Consider the following 16,592-nt stretch of genomic DNA (forward strand, 5'->3'; position numbering starts at 1 on the left):
TTTAGAATGATAAAAACATTCATGAGACAACTCATCCATATATGTATTACAACTCGGGCATATATTTATCAAATGCTGCTTATTACTTTGTATTGCCAGAGATTTTCCAGAAAACTCAGATTTCTAAATTTGCAGCTATTGGCCATACTGAAGAATTATTGCTACCTGCATTTAAATTGAACCAGTTCTACTGAGATTCTCCTCTCTTCATCTGTGATATATGTTCCATGAAATAAGATAATAAAAATTTCTGGAGAATATATTACATTTTCTCCCCATCTCAGTCCACGACACAAATGTTTCTCCTCATTGCTTATCCCATTACATAAGTGTATTTATGCTGACAAAAAGAGCTCAAATTCCTATGAATAACAGCTGTATGATAATTATTCTGTTATCTGCTGCAGTTGCTAAAGGCATCCTGTGTCTTAATATCTTTTTTTCTACTTTACTTCTCATGATACAACTATGGCATAAAATGATGTAAATACATCAAAGCTCCATTCTGGAAGACCCAAGAGGAATACAAAAGACAAAAAAAATAAAAACAAATCAAATTATATCTTAATGCCTTATACTTTCCATGTCAGATGGGTAACAATCATGTTTTGCAAATAAACCTGGCAGACTGGGACTGAAGGAATTAAAACAGCCACTATTTAATCAATCATAGTGTAAACTTTTCTGGAATAAATGAGAGAGGGGATGGGGGAGGAGGGGGGTGAAACAGCAGCTATGGTTAACTCTGATTTCAGCAGAGGATCTTTAATTCCCCATTGTGTGTGCCTTACAAAATGTCTAAGCTCTCAAACCAAGGACATCTGTGATTTTCAATGAGCTCTTGAAAGGTGTGATGAGGTGGTTAAGGCAAGTGCCTTGTAGCATAGGGGAAAAAAAACATAAAAAAAAAAAAAAGTGAGGAGGATGTACTAGGCAGGAGGAGCAGGTGCTTGGGAGGGGCAACTGGCTATTCCCATTCTGTCTCTTTTCCCATCTCTTCTTGTCTTTTCATTCTTTCTTCCAGCAGAAGGAGCTACTTGTGTGAGCTGAATTGCAAGGCAAAGGAGGACCAGGAAAGCAGGAGGGAGTGAGAGGCACGCTGCCTGTGTTTGTATACAGAGCACTCTCTGGGCTGACTGTGCTGTGCTTTGCTGCTGTCTCTCCCTGGATTCTGAGAGGCTGTGCAGCTGCAACCTGTGCTGCTGTCTCCTTGGATGCTGCGAGCTGGGCTGCTGTCTCGTTGTATTTCTAGCACCTCCAGGAAAGCTTCCACTGGGCTCACTCCCTGCACTCCAGCAGCCCTGTGCCGTCTCTTCTGGCCACTCCAGACTATCCCTTACTCTCTCATCCTACAGCTTGAATTTGGAGGGCAAGGGGAGGAATATAAACCACATCACCATCTCCATCCAAGGATAAGACTTTTAAGGGTTTGACAAAGGGAATCTCTTTTCGGTCCTATTTTTTTTTTTCCTTTTTATTTTTATTTATATATTATTATTTTTTTGCTGAACCATAAACAAACAAACAAAAAAATCACCTGCAGATAAAACATGTTTCAGAAGGAGGTTGTCCACCTCCTGCTGTGTGTCTTCTTCTGGGTCCCGCTCATAGTTACAGGTAAGTGTTCTGTCTTTGATACTTTGTATTTTCATTGTATTGTTTCATGTTTGACAAGTTGATGAGCTGCAGACCGGGCGAGTTCTGAGAGAGTCACTGTGTGAAGGATACATTGTAGCAGTGGGACCTCAAGTCATCGAGGGGGGTTGGCGTGATCTAGTGTCAACTAAGGCAGAAATCTAGGGAGTTATAGCATGATCTTGATCCTGGACTGGATTATAGATGATGCCATCTGTGAAACCCCTTTCTGTTTATCAAGTGGCCGGCCTTAATTAGATGGCGGAGCTTAACTGTAATCTCTATCAAAGGTTTAGGAGGATTGCATTATCTGCCCTGCAGCACTGTCCTTCAACCCCCCCCCCCCCCCCCCTCTCCTTTTTAATTCGGTGATGTAAGAGCCAGTCTGCTTTCCCATATAACATGAGCTATGTGTAAAAAGCCTCAGGGGTGGGGTTCAACCCCTAATAATGGGGCACCCCTGCTCTTTACTAAGAGAGGGTTTGATGGGGAAGGTAGCTGACAAATTCAGCAGTTCCCCTTTAAAAGTTGCTTTGATTTCAAAGTGTCCTATTGAAGAACACAGAATCAGTAAATGTTGCATAGCCCTGGCACCCAATGGGTTAATGCTATGTAGCTACAGTTTCAGATCTTCTTTCTGGAAAAAAATATCAGTGCAGTTTATCTGTCTATCTATCTATCTATCTATCTATCTATCTATCTATCTATCTATCTATCTATCTATCTATCTATCTATCTATCTACCTAATCTATCTATGTGTCTATATTATCCATCCATCCATCCAATCTGTCTTGTGTTAAGTGACAAGTTACTTGCCACATTGCTTCATGATCCAGCCACAGTTGATCTCTTCATTGGATAATGTCTTTATTTTAAAGCAAATGAGCCCATGCCTTGCAAATCCAATGTTAATGGACACATTATCCTGTAATAGAGGGTATCTTGGCATGTAGTAGATCGCTAACTTGCCATTCTACAGGGCAAAAGGTCTAGTTTAATAAAGACAATTCTCTGAGTGAAGGAATGGGGTTTGAAGATGAAAGGAATCTATGAGATTAACAGACTGTGGAGTACATTTTCCCTGCCTGAAAGATAATGAAGCCTTTGGGGCTTTAAACTGTGTGAACAGCACTGATCGGATCTCCCAAATTAATATAAATATCACAAGGGGAGTGACCACATCCATTAAATAAATCCAATCTCTCTTCATACAGACAAGGCTGCATATTTCTGCCTTGTCGGATAGTGTTTCCACCAACAGCTTTTCACTCGGAACATCTGTATTTCTATTTCCATGGAAGAATAATAATAGGCTAAAAAGAATGATACAGTAGGCAATGTGTATATTGCGTAATGGGCTAGCTGCACTGAGTATAGGAATCTAGTTTAAGAGAAAAATATGGCAATTTCGCAACTTACTTCTCAGTAACCATTATGTTATGGATTAGCCAAAAGAGTCAAATGGCATGTGGGCTACTTTTAATAAGCACTTGGATTAAGCAAATGATTTGTCCTCGGAGACATATTGTCCAGTGTTGTTCTCAGTATTGATTGTCTCTGCACTTTGATCTTGTAGAGGAAGACACAGCCTTTCAAATCATTCACCTCTATCATCAATCCCACCTACCCAAACTGAAACTCTCACCCATACTAGAGTACCCCTCCATTTCGAGCTCTCTTCAAAGCTCGTCTAATCAAATCTAAGGTGGTCTCTATATTCACACCAATTTAAATTTTTCATCAATATCGACTTTCCTAAATGTAAGTTCTCCCCAAAATACCTACCTATACCAACATACATTCTGCTTACACTCTACCCCCCTTATATTAAGGGGAATGCCAGTACCCTCCTACCCCCCATTTGAACTCTCATCAATACTCATCTACCCTGTCCTACATACTCATCAACCCTCCCATTCTAAGGTTTCCTCAATACCAACCTACCCCAGCTTATATCTAACAACCAATATTCTATTCAATAAATTCATAGAAATTGGCAGAAAGCAGACTCGATGGCAGTAATATTGACTGTCCTTTTGGTACTCCAAGTTTTATGGATCACACTTTCTCATTATTCTTAACCAGCTCTTTACATCATATAAGTGAAGGTCCACTGCTGTAGTGCCAAAGATTTGTCATAAATGCTATTTGAAAGGCAAAGATCTCACTACTACAGCTGTCTGCAGGCACCCTTACTGTCATTGCTAGGCCATAATCCGAAAAATAAAATAAATTAATATAAATCTGATCAATCCGGATCTTCTAAAATCAGCTCAACTATATTTATTTGGGATCAGCCCAGCTTTCCTTCATTTTTTCATTCTCTGAATGTTAGATGACTGTACAGCCAAAACACAGACAAAATCTCAGGATCCAGCTGGTGTTTATTGGACTTACATTACTAGTATCGCAGGGAGATAAATGCTCATTTAACCCTTATTCAACAATGGCAAGCCAATGAAAGAGCAGAGAATGGCATCATTTTTTTACATTTTTTTTATATTTTTCTAATTTAGATAGAATGATGCAACATATTCCATAGATTAACCTGATGGAAGAAAATGTATTTTCTCTATATATTCTGTTTCTTTTTTTTTCATTCCTTTTATATTATGTCCTAGCAGATGTTAGTTCTATTACACCATATTCCGACAGATGCTATTTTAATACAGTTACACTATAAAAGTACAAAGACAACTTCGTGGATTAGAAAAAAAAAAATGTAAATTAACATAAAAAACAAAACAAAAGCATATTTGTTTCATGCAGCTGGGATTGTTGTTTGGATTTTTAATTGTTTATTTTTTTCCATTTTTTTTATTTATTTTATTATTATTTTTTTTTTAAGATGGAAATTTGGTTGCCAAATTTTATAATATCGCTAATAATTATAATGCTCTTTTTAACAGTTTACATGCCAGAGAATTGTGCAATGCTTTGTACATCATACAGGCACTAGAGGGGTTACCGTTTTGCCATTATAAAAGCATTGTGCTTTTCTTTCTGTAGGAGCAGTACCCATTAATCACTTTTACTTTCAAAATAGAACCAATGGATCAGTCATCAAACTGAATATTGTATTAGCTGATAAATAATTCATTAGTATGACTTCTCTAAAAATCCAATAACATTTCATACAGTGGCTCTAAGCATGTCCTTCCATGTTATCTGTCACTGTGGTTAAGCTCAATGCTTATGTCTATATCCTTCTAACAAAATGTACCCCATTAAGGTCTGGACAAATTCATTTGTTTTAAAGATTGAGTTACCAAGATTGTTTTAATTTGCTTTTTTATTCCAAAATGAACTACCGTTGAAGGAAAGATATTTCATATTCTGTACTTGCAGTGAAACCTACTTTGCAATTAAATATTAATTCAAAGAAATAACCACTTTTCATCTTTTATATTGTAGCAGATTGATAATTTCGAGGTAATGGAGTGGCCTATAATGTAATATTTGCAATATTATTAACATACTTTTTGGAGAACAAAATCGATCAGCTTAATGTTGCTCGTTATGAAAACTTGTTTAATAAAACCGATTTTAAAAATAAATCGTGAATTTTCCTAACCTGTCGACTGATATCTCCAAACTTTTAAAGTGATTGGAATGTCAATATCAATAGTTAGACCAACAAACTATAACATTGAATATTTAATTTTTTCAGAATACAAACTTTTTCAAATTACCAAAGTATAATGATGTCAAATACCCATAAGGAAAAAAAAAAACAAAAAAAACAGGGATCTGTTTTATGAGTATACTGTACTTGAGTCCTTTGGTATGTTTGTTGCTTACTATAGTCTTTATTTATATTCCTACAAATGTCACATAACCATAAACCTTAGATTAAGTAATCAAATGCACTGTAGCACTGGAAAAGTAAAAAAAAAACCAAAAAAAAACCAAGCATTTATAAGCATATATCTATACACATTATATTTTAAATAGGTTTTAAATGCATGCTACGAGTAAAGAACAGCAAACTACTATTAACCTTTTAATAAAATGCTATAAATATATTTTTTAATTTAATTTAATTTTTTTTTTAGTAGGAAAATCTTACTAGATACTGAAAAAAAGCTGTGGGCTTCAAGAATCTGTTTAAAAGTTTGGATAACCACAGTATTCACTGTTGCCTTTTCCAAATTTTTATTGAATTACAATGGTAACACCATAGCAACAAAACATACAGTTTGCTGTGTGCATACTTTTATTTTCTGAGCTTCCTACGGAGTTCTCTGACGAGCCAAGTGTTAGTAATTCAAAATGTTTGCCATTATATTTTTTTGTTATATATATATAAAATGTCTCGGTTTATTTAGAATACACTTACGTTGTCATAAAACTTTATTTGTTTAACTGTCTGTAAGGATGCGGTGATTTAAAAGTTCGAACTTCAAAGTATATGAGGTTCTACTCATATATCAGAAAACTGTACTTCACTGTAGATGTTGTTGTTTTACTGCTCTAATATGGTGGAGAGACCATTGCAAGAGCCTTCAATCTTCCCCATGTTATAAATACAAGATTAACAGGTCTACAGCAGATTGGTGTAAAACTGCCTTCAACAGAGAGGTGACTTGACTCGTCTTCCTTGATAAATGATCTGTAGTTTGCTGTTCTGGTTTGTAGTTCTATAAAAGAATACTAAATATACTGCACACAATATATTTTTGTTTTCCCAAAAATGTCAAATAAAAATTGTTTAATGTTTAAAGCAGGATAATTGACTTAAGTACAATATCTAAATTAAAAAAAAAAGTCCTTTAGCCAGGCTTGATAAAGATCCTTGTGTTGGATGAATTTTTTTTTTTGTTTTTGATCTGGTGGAATAGAATCAAAAAGTGCCTGGACATTCAACTGAATTCAATATACTGATACTTGGATTAAGTCCAATCCTATAGCACTGGATGGAAGATTTAACACGTAAACTGTGCTAAAATTGGATTAATGTCGTTTGTTTAGCCTTACAATGGCTAAAGAATATCAATATTTGCATCTTGTTCAGTAGGAATGCAAATGCATATCTGTTATGCCGTGAGTTTACATTGGTTTATTATGGACCAAAAGCTGAAAAATAGAGAACAGCAGTCTACAAAAATTTTTTGGAAACAGTTAAACATATACAATAACCCCAGGCAATTTGAGCTGAAAATAGTAAACCGAACAAAAAGTAAAAACTGACACAGGGCTGGAGATAAGCACTTAAGTGTAATAGAGGAGGTGAGGTAAGGTTTTCTCCACGGGGAACTCGCTCAAGGACAAAGATAGATCATTGGAGGTGACTGATGAAAAAAGATAAACAGCTGGACACGTGCAGTAAAATGGAATAGCAAATGTGATGTTCAGAATGTAAGACAAATAGAGACAGGCAGTCTCCTTAGTAGAAGGAATGTATATGTCAAGCTGACAAAGTATATAGTCTTATTAGTGACCAATGAAGATAGACAATACTTCTTATTAATTACGAGTTACAAAGATCAGCAGGTTATTACCTCTACAAGACCTGTAGCCTTTTTTATTTTTTTTTAGTGGCATTACGTCATTTTTCTCTATGCCCCTGGTTTAGTATGGACGCGGTGCAGTTTTGTCAATGTAAGAATCTCCTATTTCTACCTTTTTTGCTAAGAAGGGAAGATAGTGTAGTCAGAATTGGGTATGAGGGCTGAATATTCAATTATTAAATGGCCGATTGGTCTAATACCAAGTTCAGATAATAACTTTAAAATGTGTTACTTTCCTCGCTGTGGAATATACCTTACTGCACCTAAGCAGTGGACATATGTAGACCAAAGTAAATAGAGCAATTGAAGAACACACATTACAGTGCTCTATCGTTCAAGCAAGAGTCTGATATCTGGAGATCCAGAGCTATGACGAGTAATACATCTACCCATGGCCACCATCTAAAAATCTTGGACCTTCTTTGCATGGGCATTTCTTCTAGTGGCATTTCTTCTTTGCACAGACATTTCTTCATAGTCTTTTTTAAGCTGACTTACTTTGCTCTGCATCACTATCACATCATCAGCTTCAGTGTCTTCCTGAGTCAGTGAAATTTGGGATTTATCTGTTGACTTGGCATAAAGTCTTTTAATTCGCTACTTGTGTGTTTGATCATTTATCTTTGATTAGCAACTTTTATTCTCCCAACATAATCTGAGCAGCATCTTCATTTCTAAGAGCAATGTATGTTTCCCTTCTCCTTATGTTGACTTTACTTATGGCTAACATTTTTAAGGAAATAGTAAGTGACCCCAAGACTCTTCACTGATTTAACATATTACCTACTTATATTAACATTTACTTATGGGATTCCAGGAGTGTATTTAAAACAATAATTCATCACAATATTCAAGATATTAAGTCAATAATGTAACTATTTAAATTGCATCTGTGGTACATATAATATGTTAAGATACCAATCTAGGATATGAACGCAATAAATTAACGTAATCATTAATTATTTAAATCTTACTTATTAGGTCAACAACTTTCCCAAAAACTGTGTCTATTCCCACCTTTTGGGAGTTATCAATAGGGTATTTGTATGGCATGACACACTACACATGTTTAAAGTGTTCATAGGTTTAGTAGACAGAATTCAGAATGCAGTAATAGACTTAGTGGGAAAAAACAGGATGAGGCAGTGGCCAGAATAGCAAAAGGCCAAAGGTCAGATACCATGTAGACTGTATAGGAGCAACAGAATTACAGCTATTTAGGACAAGGAGCACAAAATTACTAAGCAGTAATTTGAGCATTACAAGAGCAGGCTATTTGTAGAAGAAAGGGTGCTCACCTCCCCATGTCACATCCACATCACTGGTACACACCCTGGCTGTAACACCCACTTCCCCTTTAAGTCAAACCAAAGGAGCGAGGCAGCTTGTAGACTCAGTTGCAACCCCCATCACAGTAGCCACTGGAGGAACATCCTGTACCATGAGGCTTGATCAAGGTGCCTGCCACCAGCACTCCATAACCAAACACCTTGCAGGGAGAGGAGAGGCACGCAGTGTGGGAGCGAGAGGTAAAAGCAAGGCAGAGCGGAGGTCTGACAAGGGGAGTCCAATATAATTAAGTGTATTAAAGTAGATGAACACTGGAAAAACTCTAGAACCTCATCACCATTTGTTTTTTTATCTGTTTAGTAGAATTAAACATGTTCTGTCCCATATGGAAACCAAGCAAGGCTCCCTGGAATCAGCATTATGGCAATTTATGTTCTCATGTAGCAGCATGGTCTTTGCAAGCATTTCTACTCTTCCTTGAGAAGTGTTGTGGAGTGTGGCTAACTGTTTCCAATTCTTGTACGATTAAACCATATTTGTAATGTGCTTTGATAGGCCCCATGCTTCTCCTGCTCTTGGCTGCAGCACAAAGGTCCTGTCCTCAGTGACTGATTGTATTAGTCTTTTTGATTCACCTCTTCAGCCCAGTAAAGTTCTTAGTAGTCATCCTCTGCTACTAGTACTTCATAGGTCAGCTAAAAGCAGACAAGATTCAGACAAGATGTAGATGTGGGAGGCAGACTAATCTGTGTGTTAGTCCTATCTCGGCAGTAACTAAAATGATCCAAGTTTTACTTGCTATTTTGGTGTAAGCGACTCTAGCTGCAGTTTGAGTGACAGCCACTTGAGCCATTTTAACCCTGCAATGACAACATTAAATATATTAAACAGACACTATAGGCACCAGACCACTTCACTGAGATGGTGCCTATAGTGTCTTTTTAATATATTTTGTGAATCTGACAGTCTTGCTATAGCTAGAACACACTCGACTGATAAATGTAACCCCTATAATACTGTAAAGTGTGAGTGCATGCACTCATAGTACATTTTTGAAGGAATGCTAGAGCATTTAAATGCATGTAAGGGGATTATTTTGAGAAGTCAGACAAAGCATGACCACACTCAGAATATCCTGGTACAATGGCATAACTCTGGATACAGAAGTGCTGCAAATGTGATTTTTAATTTTTTTTTTTTTACACTAACCACTGCTGCACTTTTCAACAGCATTTGCTGGGGTAAAAGAATGTCGAACCATCCCTTCCTTAAAATAATATGATAGTAGTTCTGCTGTAAGGTACATAATATTTTTTTCTAACCATCCAGCAATCCTATTGCATAATCTTGGGAGAAATATTACACTGCCTCCTACATCAATTTGACATATTATATTGTCTTATTTATTGTCGATCCTGGACTGCTTCCCATCTTTAACACTACAACCTACTGGCATCAGTGTGTGCAAGTACATTACACTAGCATTACAGTTTATTAAGTGCTTATAGTTTTATAACTGAACGTAATCTATCCTTTTGGCACACAACAAACATATAGTTAAGTAAAGGACTATCCTTAAAGAAATAGTTCAGATGGGAATCTGCTATCTTATTTGAATTGTTTTTTTTTTCTTCTTGCTTCTATACTGCTACTGGTGAATATTTTATCTCACATGATGCATAATATAAGTTAAAAGCCACGGCTTTTGAGATCATTGAACAAAATTGCATTTTGTGTGATTTTTTTTTGTGTACCCCAATCTCCCAGTATTTGACGATTATCATTTTCATTTATAAAGATTCAAAATATTCTGCAGTGCTGCATTATGGGAAAACAAAACATGGTAATAAATCATAACAAACTAAGGTGACGGAAGCAAGGTGACGAGAGTCCTGCTCAGACAAGCTTGCCGGATAAAAGGGCAATGTATCTCAAATGGATGACAGAAAGCCAAGATTCTAATACATGTAAAATGATATGCATTATTTATGTAGGCAGAATGACATATAATTGGTCTGCACTAAGAAGGTGAAAGAGGTTTGGAGAAGACAGTTGAAGAATATGGTTTGTCAGGTGGAATAGGTCAGGAGACAACTAACGTCTGAGAACCTTTTATGTTCCTGCAAGTCTTCTATATAACCTATTAGAAATTATGTTGTTTCATGGAGCTTTGTATCATGATAAATGCGACATGACCATCGAAATACATTTTTTTTTGTTCTGTATCCTGTATGTAGTAATCTCTATTGTGCTAAATGTAAGGTGCACAGTTCACTCTGAAGCAAACCACTTCTTTGTGAAAAGCAGCGTTGACAAACTGAGCTGGTTTATTATCTGATGCAGTACATTTTACACCAATCAATATATTCTTTTCAAAGCAACTTACTTTTGTCAGGATGCTATTTTGGTGAGTAGAATGAAATTTTAAAGTCATGCAATAGAATTCTGAACCATTCAACATTCTCCATCTTCACATAGTCAGTTCTACGAAAAGGGTTCATGGTTGTGTTTTGTTCAGTACATTGTGAATTGCTCAATCAAGGCTTGATGTACTGTGCAATAAAGTGAGCGTTTTCTAATTTGGCCAACTAAAAGTTCCTAGTCAAGTGTTCTTCAGCATAGCTTAAAGGACCACTATAGTGCCAGGAAAACATTCTCATTTTCCTGGCACTATAGTGCCCTGAGGGTGACCCCACCCTTAGGGCCACCCTCCCGTTGGGCTGTAGGGGGGGGGGGGGCTGATTTTGGTCATGACTAGGGCAGCACAAAACCAGAATACACCACTGCTTATATGGGAGAGCTATAGTTTCCTACGAGGTCTGATATATTGATCTTCCTGATCATTTTTGTTATAGATATTGTGGCGGACCGCCTGGTCCCCTGACTGGGTACCTCTGCCAAGCATGCTCCCTAGCTATAGCCAGGATACCATCAGCACTTCAACCCCTAGCCGCCGCAGCTTGGCCAGCATCTCACCATTGCTTCCCACCCTGGAACAGGGTCCTGGATCCTGCTTCTAGTGATTAAAGTTATCCTGCAGAGAGTATAGCTGTATAGCTGGTACACCCAAACACTAGTCGAGACTGAGTGAAGGGTGTAAAGAAACTGGTTTATTATGGCCAAGTTGCCTGCTTTTATACACAACCCCCAGCATGGGGTCTCTATTCAATGCAAGACAAGCCCCTCCCATAAATCTCTGTGCCCGGAAGATAATTGTGTTAAAGATCGGTAAGTTAATTATCTCCCAAGAACAGTGAGGCAAACATAAAAATATGAAACATATACCCCAAAATACCCCAAAACATCATAAAAACACAAAATAACCTCACAAATAATACATCCGCAAATAGCCCAAGTTCTCCAAATAACGCTCAGATCCATGCAGTGTAGAGGAAACTTCACCGTGTTAAAGTTCTGACTGGCCGAACACTTGGTCCTATGCCCAAAACAGTTCCAGGGCATTTGGTGCTTTGACCGGTCACCTTACGGGAGCCCCTAGGTAGCATTTGTGCCCCTTAGTCTCAGGCACCTTCCCTCCAAAAAGCGCTGGTTCCTAGGTAGCATTTGTGCCCCTTAGTCTCAGGCACCTTCAAAAAGCGCTCTCCAGGTGGGTTGCAAGTCATTCAAAAGCCCGGACCAAGTTAGTTGGACCAAGTTGTCCGTGAGCCGCACGGTCACCTCATGCTGAAAACAGTTCCATAACATTTGTGGCCAAGTCCCACTGAGGTGACCGGAAACACACAAAGTCCTCATGCCAAGTTTATTTCCATAACGATCGCGGCTAAGTACTGCTGAGGACAATTCATGGGTTTCTTCATGCGAACAGCCACCAGGGAGCTAGTGTTCGGTTCCATTTTAATGAAGGGAAAGTGCTGAACCAGTGGCACCCAGGGAAAGCTGCTAATGGTGGCTGGGGAGGTTTAACTCCCGAACAGGGTCTTTGGATACAGCCCATAGTCATTGTCAGGAGGCTAGCTAGCAGGTTCCTCCAGGAGCTTGTGGCATGTAACACATTTGCCACATATATGTATATTAATTAGTGAATTATAACAAATTGTGGCCCCTTCAATTAAGTATTTTTAGTATTGGTACCATTGTTGCCCATTCCATAGATGGAAGCTGCTATACTTAGCACGCACAATATTTACAAATATTTTTTGAGCATTGATTATCCTGATATGTTCCAAATAACTTTGATATGTATGTGTTTCTTTAGGTTACATAATTTAATATAGCTTATTTGTTTTTGATATGCTTCATATACACATGTGTGTAACTTTGTAACTTTGTTATGTTCATGTGCAGAACCTTTGGTAGATTTCCAGGGTATAGTTTAATTAGTTGAAACCTTGAAAAGTGTTTTCTGTCCTTTTGTCTGTTAAGTTTGTTAAGGGAAAATAGTTCCATTAATGAGTTGCTAAATGTTCTTCACAATGGTCATTATTGCTTAAATGTATTTATTGAAAGTAAGCAATCGGGTCCTTTTTTTGCTGATCCAATAATTTAAATGTTGATGGTTTAAAAGTAACGGGATGCTGTTATTGTGATTGCATTAATGTCATTACCTGCCATTAGCAAATGAAAAATGTACTTGCTAATGGTATCAGAATTATTACTTCTAGACTAACCCCCAACAACACCACACAAACAATAAAACAAGCAATCATATACAAAATCATACAGCCAACCACATAATGTAATAAAATGAAACTTAGCAAAGCATAGACATTACAAATTATAACATTGTGTCTGCATTACCATCATATGCAAAATACATGCCACCATATTGGTATCTCTGAATGTTCACCCATTATATAACAATGTGCGACACAATATCCCTGTGAAAGATTTTGGTTCTGTCACAGTAGTCATTGTGGCAGATACAAAATACAAACATATACATTAAAAATGAAATAGATGAAGGAAGAAAAACAGGAAAAACAGACTCAAAAGTCGTTGAATGCGTTTCCGGTCGAAACAATGCTTTTCAATAGTTTACAGCATTGTCAAAGAAGAAGGGGGGAATAAAGTTATTTAAGAATAAATTAAATGAACGTAATATCTGGCATTTGAGACTATTTTACCTAATGTCTTTTTTGTTGGAATATATGATTCTTAGGACTATAGTGCTTTTTATCTTTCAAGATAAAAAATAGTCAGCACGAAACATTTGTGACCTTCCTTAATTACAAACCTGTACAGATTTATCAATGTGGTACAATCATCACGACATATGGCACAATCACATCTTGTCCCTTATGTGTGATAATGCGTCTTTATTTCAATTTGTGAACCATTATACAACACATGATGGTTTGGAAGAATGAGCCTGTGCATTTAGTTGGCCTTTTTATTTCAGGGATGGGGAAATATTGCTTAAACATAAATGTTGTTATTTTTTTAATGAAAAATCCAAGTAAGAAATCTGTTTTATTCTCTTACATATACGACTGCTGTTTGGGTCATTTAAGTGTCTTAAACTACATATATTTTGTTGCTTTATTCCTTGGGACAGATTTACTTGGCTTTATTTGGCACTTAGTTAATTGGAGTTATATTATAAAAAGAGGAAGAAAATATGCACATATTTATTTTTAGAGTGTAATTTTCTTATCATATGATGCATGATTTAACCCCTTAAGGACACATGACATGTGTGACATGTCATGATTCCCTTTTATTCCAGAAGTTTGGTCCTTAAGGGGTTAAAGGGACACTATAGGCACCCAAACCAGTGTCCCTGTCCCCTTAATGCTGCAAATTAAAGCATTGCAGTTTTAGAGAAACTGCAATGTTTGCATTGCAGTGTTAAGACTGCCTTTAGTGATTTCCTTCCATATAGGCAATAAAGAAACTTTGGCCACTTGGAGTTTAACACAGTGAAAAGGTGCTGGATTTCCATTATATCAGAAACAATAAATGGAGTTATTGTGCAGAGAACAGAGAGCTTGGAGCTAATAAAATAGATGTTGTGCTATGGAGACATTTCCTGAAAGGTTATTACCATCTACAATATCCATAACAAGCTATTATAATTGAAATGTACTAAACACAACAACAAGAAGGATAACATATGTATCTAAAACAAAAGGTATGATACATTGACTTGTCTACCTTCTAAAAACCACAATTCTGTTTTGTAAAATTATCTATGTGTTGTATTAAAGCTATTTAATACATTTAAGAAAGCTCAAGGTCACAGCTTCCTCTGGTATATTGTTATGAATGTCCATGGAAGTAGATGATAAGATTTCTTGTATGTTCACCCTGTTGTTCCTTATTCTGGATCTCTCAAAACTCTTGATATAATGATGTTCGAAAGACAAAAATAAAATATTGGTGGCTAGGTACTTTCTCCAAAATGTGGTAATCCCCTGCCATGTTTATCCTATTTTAGTCAACAAAAAAAGTGAACAATTTCTCATGTAAATGTTGAGCAGATGATGAATGTAATGCTGTATGTCTTTTACACTCCCTGAAAAAAAACATATCACACGGACATAGTTGGTGTACTATACATTTCTCAGATTTGCCCTCTCTTCCACATATCCTGTCTTTCTCTTTTGAGTACCTAACATAGCCATAGCAGACTTTTTGAACCTAAGGTTTAAACATCAAAGGTCTTCTATCTAATGATCATTTTAAACATCTCCAGGCAGATCTGCTTGAGCATTGTCCAAAAATTCATTGTGATCTTTTTAAGTGATGTCAGTTCAAGTTCTTTTTGCAGAAAAGCAACTCGGTTTCATTTTTTCAGTAGAAATAGTATGACCAACTTGGAAACCAATATTAAAAGCAAAGAAATAATAATAATTATAGTAATACAGATTTGAAAATTAAATATACCTTTTTTATTAAATATGTTTGATATATTTTTTTTAAGTCTTGGGATAGCACCAAAGAGACAGTCAATAAACTGGGTAATGAACAGAACAAATTATACTATTTGCATGCTTACTCGTAGACATACCTTTTCATAACTTCAAGTTTTTAATTGCAGGGTTGCAAATCTGTTTGACCAACTGTTCAAATGACACTTCCAAAACTGCCTCCTTCTTGACACCTAAAATGTTTTATAGAAAATAAAAATAGTATAAATATTATTCTTAGAGATTCATTGTTCTTTCATCTTAATGGGACGCGCTAGACCCCTAGAGCTCTTCCGCTTGCTGAAATGCTCAATATGCAAAGAGTGTATCCTTTTTTTTCATTAAAAGTGCATATTTTAATAGATATTTGCACTTTTATAAATTAAGCTTGTTACATCTGATGGCTGTTAATCAGACAACTGGTCCTTTTACTTCCAAGTTAATTAGCTTAGGGGAGTTAAACTCAAGCTCAGGCTATTGCTCAGACGTCTCATTGAGCTGCATTGGGAAGTCTGTGATAGGACAGCTAAAGAAGGTTTGGGCGGGGTTTGTAGAGGAGGGCTTGCAGTTTTAGCAAGCTGTTTTTTAGACTTAATGCTAAAGAAAACCATGCATGCATCTTTTCATGTGGTGTATATCCACTAAACAGAGATTTTTTTTTACTTTTGCTTATTGTTTTTGGACAGTGGAGTGTCCCTTTAATTTTAAATGAAGAATTTTCATCAAAACAGTTTTCTGCTAAGTGATTTAAAATATAAATTAATTTTAGCTACCTAGTTTACATGGAAGAGGTCTGAAAATGAGGACAGGTGAGAGGTTGTGTACTGTAACTTTAGGAGATTGTACTGAGACAAGCAGTTGAGAAAAATAAGGAGAATTATGTGAAAATGAAACCGGTCCCTGTGGAAGGAGAAACAACTTAAAGGCTCTCGAGTACACAAAGCAAATTAACCTTCTTTGTTCTCCTGAATTAATCATGCAGATGGCTAGGCTTCACCTTTTCATGTGACCAAGGTCAGGGAATTCATATATAAATTGAAATATATATATATTAATCTGCAACAAAACAGTGTTTCATTTTTATCAGAAGGTTAGATGGTTGATTATTGTACAAACATTATTTTATAAAGAATTTATTTTTGCATTAACTATGATTTGTTTGCACAGTTGGAACATTTTGTGTAATTCTTACTATATTTTGACAGGACGGGCTGACAGCAATATCCATCACTTTAATTATATATTTGGAAGATTGGGATGATGTATCAAATTGCAGAAAAAACTTTA

At 36.4% G+C, this 16,592-nt stretch overlaps 1 protein-coding gene across 2 annotated transcripts in view; it reads left to right on the forward strand.

Annotated features, from left to right (window-relative positions):
• Nucleotides 1–1,000: 1,000 nt before the first annotated feature.
• Nucleotides 1,001–16,592, forward strand: part of EDIL3 (EGF like repeats and discoidin domains 3) — a 605,475-nt gene continuing 589,883 nt past the window's right edge. For both annotated transcript variants that reach the window (XM_063453707.1, XM_063453708.1), the window contains exon 1: nucleotides 1,001–1,617. In XM_063453707.1, coding sequence (XP_063309777.1) covers nucleotides 1,551–1,617 — 67 coding nt within the window. In that variant the 5' untranslated portion in view covers nucleotides 1,001–1,550. The remainder of the gene's footprint in view (nucleotides 1,618–16,592) is intronic.

The sequence above is a fragment of the Pelobates fuscus genome, chromosome 5, assembly GCF_036172605.1.
Source record: "Pelobates fuscus isolate aPelFus1 chromosome 5, aPelFus1.pri, whole genome shotgun sequence".
Classification (NCBI taxonomy): domain Eukaryota; kingdom Metazoa; phylum Chordata; class Amphibia; order Anura; family Pelobatidae; genus Pelobates; species Pelobates fuscus.